At 41.4% G+C, this 12,555-nt stretch overlaps 1 protein-coding gene across 1 annotated transcript in view; it reads right to left on the bottom strand.

Moving 5' to 3' along the window:
• The window catches only part of Sgk1 (serum/glucocorticoid regulated kinase 1), a 134,550-nt gene that overhangs the window by 80,443 nt on the left and 41,552 nt on the right, over positions 1-12,555 (bottom strand). Inside the window, exon 2 of the mRNA XM_008822094.3 lies at positions 4,043-4,258. Within this exon, the coding sequence (XP_008820316.1) occupies positions 4,043-4,258 (216 nt within the window). The remainder of the gene's footprint in view (positions 1-4,042; positions 4,259-12,555) is intronic.

The raw sequence follows: 12,555 nt of genomic DNA, 5'->3' as shown, positions 1-12,555 counted from the left end.
TATTTAAAAGAGGCGTTTGTGCTCCATATAGGATATGTGGGGCCCTCTCTTTGGACTGTAATGAATTGGTAAACTTGTTTAGATGCCAAGAGCCTGCAAACTGGCCAGTAGACTGACTCTGAGATTTTGTAAATCAAAATTTTATCTAAACACAGTCAGGTTCATTCTTTGAGGAATCATTTTATGGCTGCCTTCCCTGAAATGTTCAATATCAGAAAAAATTTGTCACGCTTTGCATTTAGAATCTATTCATTCCCTTTCGTGACCAACCTAGAGCTGAGCCAGAGTCTGATTCACAGGATTAGATAATATGTAAATCAGCCAACAGTAGTAATAATAATATACATTTGCACAACACTACAGATTGTGAAGTGTTTCATATATGCTGTGTCTTCTGATCTCTTCTAGAAAATGGACAAGTATTCTTTTCCATTAAAAAAAAAAAAAAAAAAGGCTTCAAAACCTTTGCCTGATGCTCTAGGATTAAGAATTGAGATTCAGCTGGGTGCGGTGGCACTCGCCTTAAACTTAGCACTCGGGAGGCAGAGGCAGGCGGATCTCTGTGAGTTCAAGGCCAGCCTGGTCTACATAGTGAGTTCCAGGACAGCTGAGGCTACAGAGAGACCCTGTCTCAAAAAGACCAAAAAAAAAGAATTGAGATTCTTGGGGCTGGAGAGAGGACTCAGTGGTTAAGAGCACTGGCTATTCTTGCAGAAGACCCAGGTTCAAATCCCAGCACCCACATGACAGCTAACAACTGTCCCTAACTCCATTTCCAAGAGATTTGACACTTCTGTCCTCTGGAGGCATTGCAAAACATGGGTACACATGCAGACAATACATGAATAGGCATTAAAAGAAAGAAAAAGAAAAGAAAAAAGAATTAAGATTCCCTGTTTTCAATCATTTAACATCTGAAATGGCCCCTTTATCTCTGGGAAATGTTTTCTGCTTTAAAAAAGAATGGGATGGGGAGGATATTGGTGGTTATTAATATTAATTATCCTGTGGTACACTGACTTGAAATGACATACTGGAAGATATCTTGCAATTAATTACACTTTGTAATAATAATAATATGCTGTATTTTCAGAAACTGTATTATAATGTCATAGAGTATATGAAAAGTAACATGAAATTTTTATTTTAAAAAACTAAATAAATATGAGCCTAATTGAATTATAAGTTAAAAATATGACCTTAATTTAATCTCAATCCTTTAAAAATATACCTTAAATTTTTGAAATCTTAGAACCTGGAAGATGAATTAGTTTACCTGGTTTTCCTTAAAATAATAAAACTAAGAAACAAACAAAAGAACCCCCACATGCTTTTGAAGTAGTAAGAAAAAAAAAATAACTGGGGAAAAAATAAGGACTAGCTAAAGTCAATCTCTGTAAATGGGTCAAATCATGTTGAACTAAGTGACAGTGGTACAAGCAAACCTATCAGGGACTATTACAGTCTGTTTTTCATCATTTAAAAATTGATCTTCGGGCTGGAGAGATGGCTCAGTGGTTAAGAACACTGGTTCTTCTTGCAGAAGACCAGGGTTCGAATCCCAGCACCCACATGGCAGCTAACAACTGTACGTAATTCCAGTTCCAGGGGATCCAACAGCCTCTTCTGTCCTCCGTGGGCATCGCGTGACATGGGCACACTTATCTACATGCAGGCAATACATGCATACACATGAAATAATGAATAATATAGGCGGGCGTGGTGGCGCACGCCCTTGATCCCAGCACTTGTGAGTTCGAGGCCAGACTGGGCTCCATAGCGAATCCAGGCCAGCTAGGGCTACAGGGAGACCCTGTCTCAAAAAAAACAAAACAAAACAAAAATAAAAACAAAAAAATTAATAATATATTTTTAAAACATTGATCTTCTACATGACTAAACATCTTATAAGACATTTCTAGATGACAAATACATTGCTGCACCAACAGCTGAATACCACAAATATCAATACAATATAGTGTATAATTCTAACTACATAACTTTCAGTGAAAGGCAACTCTATGGAGGCAGTAGAAAGATCAGTGGCTGCCAGGGATGGAGTCAGGGGAGGAAGAGAAAGTGGAGGGTGAAGGTTTCCAGTGCAGTGAAGCTGCTCCCTAGGGTTGTACACTGCTGGATACATGTTATTACATACTTGCCAAATGTACAGAATATGTAACACCAAAGTGAGCTAGAGCCAGGTGTGGGGGAACATGTATATAATCCCAGCACTTAAAAGGCTGAGGCAGGAGGATGAAGAATGAGGCCAGACTGGGATACATAATAAGACTCTGTCTCAAACCACCACCACCACCACCACCACCAACAACAACAACAATAAAGACTGAGCCCTAACATAAACTATGGAGTAGAATGGAGAAGACGATGCACAGGCAGGAAATCTTTGTTACAGGAAATCTCTGGACCCTCTGCTCAATACTGCACTAAAAAGTTGATTTTTTTTTTTTTTTTTAAATTAGGAAACATAGCAGGAGGTTGGTAAGATGGCTCAATGGGTAAAGGTGCTTGCCACCAAGCTTGATGACCTGAGCTCAGGTAATCCCTCAGTCCCACATGGTGGAAGGAAAGAATTGATTGTTGCAAGCTGACCTCTGACCTTCACACCTGTGCCTTGGTGAACAGACACACACACACACACACATACACACACACACACACACACAAAATAAATAAAAGTAATTTCGAAAATTAAACAAAGATAAACAGCAGAGTGTAGCTGGTGCAGGCCTGTAATCCTAGCACTCAGGAAGCAGAGGAAGGACCTGGAGCACTGCAAATTTAAGGCCACAGAATCCCAACCAGCAAGGACTAACTACACTGTGAGATCCTATTTCAAAAAAAAAAAGCAAGCAGGAAAGAAAGGGCCTAACAAAGATCACCTGTTCTAGTTTACTTGCAATTGCTGTGACAAAACACTCTGACCAATGCCAACTTGTTGAGGAAAGGGTTTATTTGTCTTACATCTCCCTGGTCACATCACTGAGAAACCCCAAGGTAGGAACTCAGAGCAGAAACCTGGAAACAGGAGCTGAAGCACAGGCCATGGAGGAATTCTGCTTACTGGCTTGCTCCTCTGGTTTATGCTCAACCTGATTTCTTTTTTTTTTAACTTTTTTTTGTCTTTTAGAGACTGTCTCCCCGTAGCCCCAGCTGTCCTGGAACTCACTATGTAGACCAGGCTGGCCTTGAACTCATAGAGATCCGCCTGCCTCTGCCTCCCGAGTGCTGGGACTACAGGCGTGTGCCACCATGCCCGGCTAAACTTTTTTTAAAAAAAGAATCTTATTATTTTTAGCGTATTGCCTGCACGTATGTGAGTGCACCCATGTTGTGCAATACCGCAGAGGTCAGAGAGGGCTTCATATTCTCGTGGAACTGGAGTTAAAGACGGTTGGTAGCTGCCATGCGGGTGCTGGGAATCAAACCCAGGTCCTTTCCAAGAGCAGTCAGTGCTCTTAACCGCTGAGCCAGCACTCCAGCCCCTCAACCTGCTTTCTTATACGACTTAGGCCCACCTACCCAGGGGTAGCACCACCCAAAGTGGACTAAGCCCTCTCACATCACTCAACAATTAAGAAAATGCCCCACAGACATGGCCACAGGCCGCTCCAGTGGAGGTAATTCCCCAGTTGAGGCTCCCTCTACCCTGGTGTGTCAAATTGCCACTAAAGCTGTCCAGCACATGACCATGACCATTCTAGTTCCTCCTAAGAAGCTTTATGAACATGTGGGGGGGGGTTGTTTTTCTGTTTTTTTGGTTTTTTTTTTTTTTTTTTTTGGTCTTTTTGAGACAGGGTCTCCCTCTAGCCTCAGCTGGCCTGGAACTCACTATGTAGGCCAGGCTGGCCTTGAACTCAGAGAGATCCGCCTGCCTCTGACTCCCAAGTGCTGGGATTAAAGGTGTGTACCACCACACCCGGCTATGGGCATGTGTTTTAAAATATTTTTTTGACATGCCTAATACAAGAAAAAGGTTTCTAATCCTTTCAGAAGAATGGGCCCACAGCAATAAACAACTTACTTCACAGTCAGGTTGGATTTCCCATGAACAGGATTCCTTGTCTGCAGGGAGCATCCCTCTTTGGAAAGCATGGTCACCTAGGCATGACTGACACAAGGTTGACTCAAAGTCTGGTTCCCTAGGAGGAAGGTGCACCCCTGTGGGGCCAGTGTACTTCAGACTGGGGCTCTGATGCTTGTCCACACTGACCATTGGGCTCTTGATCCATCTTCGTACCTACAAAGTGCAAAAGAAAAAAAAATGCACTTGCTATTGTTGTTGTTTAAAACAGTCTGGGGGGAAATTTGGTAAGACAGACATTTGTAAAAGGAAAATTTAGCCTTACACCCTCTCTCTCCTAGCCTTCACATGGTCTAAACTGGTCAGTACTAGCCAGGCTTTTCTCCTCAGTTGTAATATTGGGATAATGGTATTTCTTCTTCTCAAGATGTAAAGTTTTATATTTTCATTCTACTTGATTTATTATTATTTACAGTGCTGAGAATTGAGTACAGGACCTCATGCATGCTACATGTACGCTACACCATTGAGCTAGCTCCTAAACCCTACATTGTTTATTTTTTTAATTATTTTTTTAAGATTTATTTATTATGTGTATGTATGTGTACCCATGAGTTTATGTGTACCATGTGCATGCAGGTGCCTATGGTTAGAAGGCATCAAGTTTCCTGGAACTGGAGTTACAGGTGGTTGTGAGTCACCTGATATAAGTGCTGGGAACCAAACCTGGGTCCTGTGCAAGAGCAGTAAGCACTCTTAATCATTGAACCATTTCATCTCTCCAGTCTTTAATTATTTTATTTTTTTTATTTGATTTTGAGACAAGGTCTCCTAGTAGACCTAGCAGACTTGGAACTCACTATGTAGACCAGGCTGGCCTCCATCTCAGAAATCTACTGCCTCTGTGTCTGGAATGCTGAGATTAAAGGTATGTGATACCAAGCCTGGCTTTAATTTTTTAAGAGAAGAGCTGCTTATTTTGGCTTACAGTTTAAGCAGACACAGTCCATCATGGAGGGAAAGGCATGGTGTCAGGGATCTTCAAGGTACACTACCTCACACCTTGAGGACAGGAAGTGAAACCAGGTTCCAAAAAGGCCTTTCTTGGGACAAGGTCTGTGATGGTTAATTTTGATTGTCAACTTGATTAGATTAAGAACACCTAGGAGATTTGTTTGTTTGTTTCAGAAAAGGTCACATGTAGCCCAGGCTATCCTTGAATTCCCTTTGTGGTCAAAGATAACCTTGAACTTCTGATCCTTCTGCTTCAAGTGCTGGGATTCAGGTATGAATCCAAAATTAGCTTATGAGTGTATTTCTTAAGATAAGTTCATGAGGCCAGGCAATAGTAGTTGGAACCTTCTGAAACTCCGAGCCAAAAGAAAACCTTCCTCCACTAAGTTGTTTATGTCATCAAGTAATTTGGTCACAGGAACAATAAAACTAGTATAAGTCCTTACTATATAGCCCAGGCTGGCCTCAAATCCTAGCTCATCCTGTCTTGCTCTCTCAAGTACTGGGATTACAGATGTGCTCTACCATGCTGGTCATACCATGTTTTAAAATGTCTAAGTACATCATCTGACACGTGACACAGACACTAGTTCAACAAATGACCATTTTCTTCAACTCTTTTATGATTATGCAGACAGGATGATAGTTCACACATTTCAGAAGTACATTGCTAGTTATTCCTACTAGGTAAAATACGAACCCCAGAGCTTACAACCTGTTTCAAAGCAAGTTAATAAGTATTTCACTACTGCAAAAATCTCCTTTAGAAATGAAGTTATAGAGAGTAATGGAGCTGTATATATGTAATCCCCAGCACTCAGGATGCAGAGGTCGGAGGATTGCTGTGAGTTCAAGGCTCACATAGTCTCCATAGTGAGTTCTAGGCTGGCCAGGGCCAGAATAAGACACTGTCTCAAAAAAACAAAAATGAACAGAAAAAGAGCTAAGCAGGTTTGTTGATACGGGTCTTGCTACTTGACGCAGAGGCTGGAGGATCACAAGTTCAAGGCCAACCTGGGCTATGTAGTAAGTTCTAGGCCTGCATGGGCAACTTAGTGAAACCTTGCCTCAAAATAAGCATTTTCAGCTCGGTGTGGTGAGTGGCACAAGCCTGCAATCTCAACACTTGGGAAGCTTAGCTAGAAGATCACGTCAAGTTTAAGGTCAAATTGAGCATTGCAGTGAGACTCTGTCTCAAAAAGGGAAAAAACAAACAAACAAAACAAGCTAGCACCAGCTCAAGCCTCTAATCCAAGCGCTTGAGAAAGCGAAGGGAGGAGAATAAGGAGCTCAAGGCCAGTCTCAGAAGTTCAAGGTTATCCTGGACTACTTAAGATCCTGTCTCAAGAAACCAATGCCCACCCCCCCCAAGTCTATAATGATGATAACATTATCAGTAAAACGTTTAGAGCACAATTATATGTAAAAGCTACACATAGATTTATTTGATTTCTATAACTACAGACATTTCATACACACACACACAAAAACACAAATGTGCCCACACATGCACGTGCGCACGTGAACACACACACTGTGTATAGACAAAGCAAGAGAGTAACAAACACAATAGATATCATTGTATTTACTGTTAGAATTGTGTTTTAATTTCCCCTTTTACAACATCCTGTCTTTAAATTTTTTAAAAATGTTAGATTGATTTATGAGTGCTACTCTGGGCTGTACTTTAATTTCTCTTTTTTTTAAAAATAAAATATTTTATTATTTTTTATGTGTATATGTTGTGTATTGCCTGCATGTAGGTAAGTGCACCTGTGTAGTGCAATGCCCATGGATGACAGAAGAGGCTGTCAGATCCCCTGGAACTGGAGTTACAGACAGTTGTGAGCTGCCATGTGGGTGCTGGGATTCGAACCTGGGTCTTTTGCAAGAACAGCCAGTGCTCTTAAATGCTGAGCCATCTCTCCAGCTCCTGTACTTTAATTTCTTAAGGAATAATTTCATTTACAGTTTATAAAAATCTTAGGTAACTAAAATCGTATTTCCTTCTTTGGTTACATATGTGTTTTTCTAACTTCTTTATTTGCTTTCTATGCCTTTCCTCCTTCCATTCTTCTTTCCTTCATCTTTCTCTCTCCTCCTCCCCTCCCCATTTCTCCCCTCCCTCTCTTTCTTCCTCTCTCTTCCTCTCTCTTTTGTCCTCTCCCATTCTCCCCTTCCTTGTCTTCTCTCTCCTTGAGGTGCTGTGTCTCGAATGTGCCCCCACTCACACATGCATATACACACACATCATCATACATGCACACACATACAAACACACATATCAAAAATACATGCACACACACTTAAAAATAAAAAGTGTTCATGCAAAGGTTTGGGGGTGTAGATTAGGTGGTAGGTTGCTTACCTACCTCGTGTGAGGTTTAGTCCTCAGCATCACAAAGAAAAATGTGTCTGATTTATGAGTGGAAATCTGAATAAAACTCTCAAAATGTGAGGCTACAGTAGAATCTTCTTGATGTTAGTCTCCAATTTGTTTCTTGTTTTTGGAGTTTTTTTGGCAGTGGTAGGGATTGAACCTGGGGCCTCTCACATGCTGGGCAAATGCTCTACCATTCAGCTATACCCCTAGCCCTGCAAATGTGTTTCTGATCAACACAGAAAGTATTCATTTTTATTCCAGATGGAAAATATTTTTTTATTATTCTTATTCAGAGAGTTTTAAGCTTGAAGTTGGTAATGATTCCTGCTTTATTTCCAAACTTGAATTTAAAATTAATCTTTTTACTCTGGCTTTCTTTCCATCTCTTTTGCCAAGTTGCTTTAACTTCAGTGTTCCTATGAACAGGATGTGAATAGATCCATCTTCAAATGTATTTGCAAGTTGTAAGGCTCAAGATTATTTTCAGTATCTGAAAACGCAAATCTCCCCTTGGCCTCTGTAGACCTTGAATTATAACTAGGGGTATACATTTACTTATTAGGAGGATATATTATTTATAACAAAATAAGCAAAGCCTAGTTTGTAAGGCAGAAATAGAGCAGGGAAGGACAAGCAGACTCTGGGAGTTGGAAGTTCCAGTTTCTTTCAGTCTAAGGAAGGCAAGGGTCACTGGGAAGGTTGGCATTTCAGTGCAATACTGAGCAGTTGGGGCAGAACGGTGCCTCACAGATGTCACATGAGCAGGCACACTCTCAGGTCTGCATTTCAGGGAGGAAGATCCAGGCAGTAAACATGAATTGGAGACATAAAGATAATCACCAAACTTGGGAAGCATGTGTCTAGGTGTTAGTTCTGTATTCCTGGGACTTCGATGCTTTGGATCCACTGCACGCTTTTCACTGCATCTTAGAGACATCTATGATTTACTGGTGTTCTAAGAGAAGGTGTTTTGTACTTTATCTCTGTTAGGGTGGGGGGGCATGTTACTTAGGAAAGCCTATAACACCCAAACACCCTTGACAAGTCAACTCATTCTGAGCCAGAATGAGAATATGATCTCCTCTCCACAGAGAAGGGAGCTAGGGAATGAAGTGCTCCATTTCTTCAGAGGCAACAGAAAAATGTGTTACAAAAATGGACATAACAGTAATTTGCTAACAGGACTGCTATTTATTGCATAGTTCATCTTGAATCTTGAAAGAGCCCCAGTCTTCATTCTGGCTTCAGTAAGCCCCATCTCTGTTACTTGCTGACACTTTTCATGAGTTTTCACAAGCCTTGTAGCCTCAGAAGAGGTTTTTTTTTTTTTTTTTTTTAATAGGCCCTTAATTAAGGACAGGGTTTATGGTGTTTACTTGATCCTCAGAAATCCTCAGAGAGCTATTGGGGTGTGAGAGTGAGATGTGAGTGGACATAGAGGCTCCCCCTCCAGCCCTGGGCAAGGTGCCCTCTAAAACTGCTGACTAGAGAAAGCTTCCCTCTGGCCCTTAGGGAATTCAAGCTACAACTGGTCCTTTGTGTTCCTTCTGGCCCGCTGGTGAATTGCTTGGGTGGAGGGGACTGTGAATGGCTTAGGAGCCCCTGAGAGACCATCCACAAAGGCTCTGAGCGTGGTGGCAGCTGCGTGTGTGAGAGACATGAATGCCCGGATACAGCAAGCTGTGCTGTGCAGCCACCTGGGCCTGGTTGTATTCAGAGCTCACAAGCGTTTGTGAAGAGTATTATGAACAAACATGGACTGGAGCAAGACATCCTCAGCGTCCATGAACAAATCAAGAATTCTGTCACTGGATGTAACTCGCTCCAGACACTGGAATCTAAGATAAAGCCATACGTACTTCTCACCAGAGATTCTCTGAGCAATGCCCAGGTAAAACACTCAATTCTTTGCTAAATCCAGTCCGCCTTGGTTTTATTCATTTATTTGGAGGAAAAAAAAACAAAAACAAAAACATGCTACCCAGAAGCACTAATCTATCCTACTAGGAGATTGCCACATATGATTAAGGAGATTGGCTAGCTTTTAGGGATTTTCCACTTGCGGTTTTTTTTCTATTATGTAATAGTAGACAGATATTACTCTTCATTTACAGTGGCTTAGCTAGTAATGATATCAAATGATGCAGAAAAATGATAGAGCATCAGGCCCTTAAGTGTGAACTCAGCTGGCAATATCTTTTGTCTTTTGAACTTTGTCTTTCTCAAAAGCCATGGGAACCTGTAGTGGATATAACAGTAATTTCAAAGAGGCATCTTTTATTTTGCAAAACCTACAGCGTATATGAGGCCACGATAACTTTCAGTTCTAGATGCTGTGGCAGTGCCTGTGATCCCAGTACTTCTGAGGCTAAGACAGGAGAATTGCAAGGCGTCTAACGCCAGCCTGGGCTAAATAATGAGGAACAGAGCAGCCAGGGCTACAGAGCAAGAGCCTGTCTCAAGCAAAACCAAACCAAACCAAAACAAAACAAAACCCCCAAGTCCCCTCAAAACAACTAAATAAAACAAAACCTCAAATTCACGAACAAAACAAAGTAAGACAAAACAAAGACCCCCAAATACCTTCAAAACAACTAAATAAAACAAAATAAAACAAAACTAAAAAATCCTCCTCAAACAAAACAAAAAAGATGCCTTTTAATACTAATCCCGATATAGTCCACTCAGTTTTCTAGTGTACTTGGACAATTACTGTCAATTACAGAAAATGGAACGCCCCCATACCTTGCCCTGAGGGTAACTGCAGGCTGGTTATGGTGAGTGTATTTTCTCTCATGCTTGTTCCTGGAGCTAGCTTTCCAGAGCATCTCTCTTAAAACATTACTGTAATATAAAACTGTGCTGTAATATAAAGTCAGTAACATTAACTTGATTTCTTTAACCATAGCTACATCTGGTCATCACACAGCTTTGCTTTCTGTGAGCATCTGCATTGCTTAGTGCTTACATAAAACAATAGGACTTTTTCTGTTACTCTTGTGTGATATGTCCAACTGGATGGTAAGGATCAGATCGACTTCTCAGGATTTAAAAAATGTAACTTTGCTGGGAGTGGTGGCACACGCCTTTAGTCCCAGCACTTGGGAGGCAGAGGCAAGCCAATCTCTGAGTTCAAGGTCAGCCTGGTCTATATAGCAATTTCCAAGCCAGTTGGGGCTACAGGGAGACCCTCTTAGAAAGACCAAAAAAAAAAAAAAAAAAAAAAAAAAAAAAAAACCACACCACCCCATAATTTCTCAGAAGTTAGCATATGGTCTTACAAATAAATAAAACAGGCAATAAAATATTAGTTGCTTGATAACTTTTAATGATAATTATGTTTGTTTATGGATGTCAACATGTTTTGTTAAAGACCTATCAACATTTCCCTTATATAGCCATACCTGCCCTGAGCAGGGTTCCTGAGAAGACTGACGGGCCTCTGGAATTCCCCATCCTTCCATACCCTTGGGATTTCCCAGTCCTTTCTGAGCATCCTGTTCTCGAGGTCTAACCTTGTATTTTTCCAGGCCTGGTCTGGGGGAGGGGTAGGGGAGGGATTATGGGGGAGAGGAGCAGCACCCTCAGCTCCTCCACAGTGTGCTGTGCTAGTTAAACACCAAACACAGCCTCAGCCCTGAACTTCTGCCTCGGTAACTTAAGGTCCCTCACCTACCTCACAAAGGCACTCACCCCAGCAAATGTTAGTAGACAGAGCTCCGAGATTCACTAATATAAGTCCTTTGAAATGGAGATAACTACTTTTTTCTCATTTCTTAAAATTATAGGACTGATCTTCTTGTTGGAATTAGTTTGTCCTGAACATAGAAGATGAAAAAGAAAGAAGAGGAGGAGGAGGGAAGAGAAAGGGAAAAGCAAATTATTTCGGATACTATCTTTACAGATCAGTGTGCGCTATTTGCTTTAGGGATTGGAAAGTAAGACTCAAGGGAAACAGAGACGCTGGCCTAATCCCTGGGAAACGACCTAGACTTCTGGACTATAATCATCAGCTAGAGTTCAAAACTTCCTCTTATCACCTCTAAGAAATTCCTTTTTCAGTATTTTTAATTTCCCTCTCTCTAGGCTACTGACTCTTTAACATATTAAACACGTTGTTCTTGCAATACTTCTAAAAGCTAGTGAACTAAAAACAGTCCCTTCACACCCACAAACTCTCCCTTTTCCCAGCACCCCCTTTTCTTAACTCTTTTTCTTTTTAGCCAAGTTTCATGGAAAAATAATCTCCATTTCTTTCCCTCACACTCTCCCAACCCAGTGCGTTGCTTTGTTTTGTTTTGAGACAAGGTTTCATGTAACTCAGACTGGCCTCAAACTCCCTATGTAGCTGATGATGACTTTGAACTGCTTGCCCATCCTCCTGCCTCCATCTCCCTAGTAACGAGATCGGAAGCCTGTGTCACCACTCTCAATTTTATGCAGTGCTGGGAATTCTTTTATTTTTCTTTAATATTTCATTTATTATTTTTATTTTATGTGTATAAGTGTTATGCCTGCATGTAGGTAAGTGCGCCCGTGTAGTGCAATGCCCGTGGAGGACAGAAGAGGCTGTCGGATCAATTGTTAGCTGCCATGTGGGTGCTGGGATTCCGAGCCGGCTCTTCTGCAAGAACAGTGAGTGTTTTTAACCGCTAAGCCATCTCTCCAGCCCCAGTGCTGGGGCTTCTAAGCACACATTCTACCACTGCACTACATGCCCAGTCACCACCAGTGCGATTTATTCGTTAAATAATAATGATGAATCACTTAATATTTTCTGGAATTAAAGTGGAAGCATGACAAAAAGAGTCATTCTGTGAACCAAGCTTTCATCAAGGTACCTCTTTATGCTGGCCTCATGTGTACACACAGATGTGGCTCAATTTCCAGCGGGATCCACTTTCCATAAACCCATTGTGAGCTGCAAATAATGTAAGTGCACTTAAAGAATGTCAGAGTTCGCCTGCGTGGTGGCACGAGCCACTTGGGAGGCAGAGACAGGGGGATCTCTGTGGAGACCCTGTCTCAAAAAGACGGTGTGTGTGTGTGTGTGTGTGTGTGTGTGTGTGTGTGTGTGTGTATACGTGTGTCTGTGTGTGTGTGTGTCAGAGTTCAA

The sequence above is a fragment of the Nannospalax galili genome, unplaced genomic scaffold (genome assembly GCF_000622305.1).
Source record: "Nannospalax galili isolate Female #2095 unplaced genomic scaffold, S.galili_v1.0 scaffold186, whole genome shotgun sequence".
Taxonomy (NCBI): domain Eukaryota; kingdom Metazoa; phylum Chordata; class Mammalia; order Rodentia; family Spalacidae; genus Nannospalax; species Nannospalax galili.
This window is presented reverse-complemented; position numbering and strand designations above follow the sequence as displayed.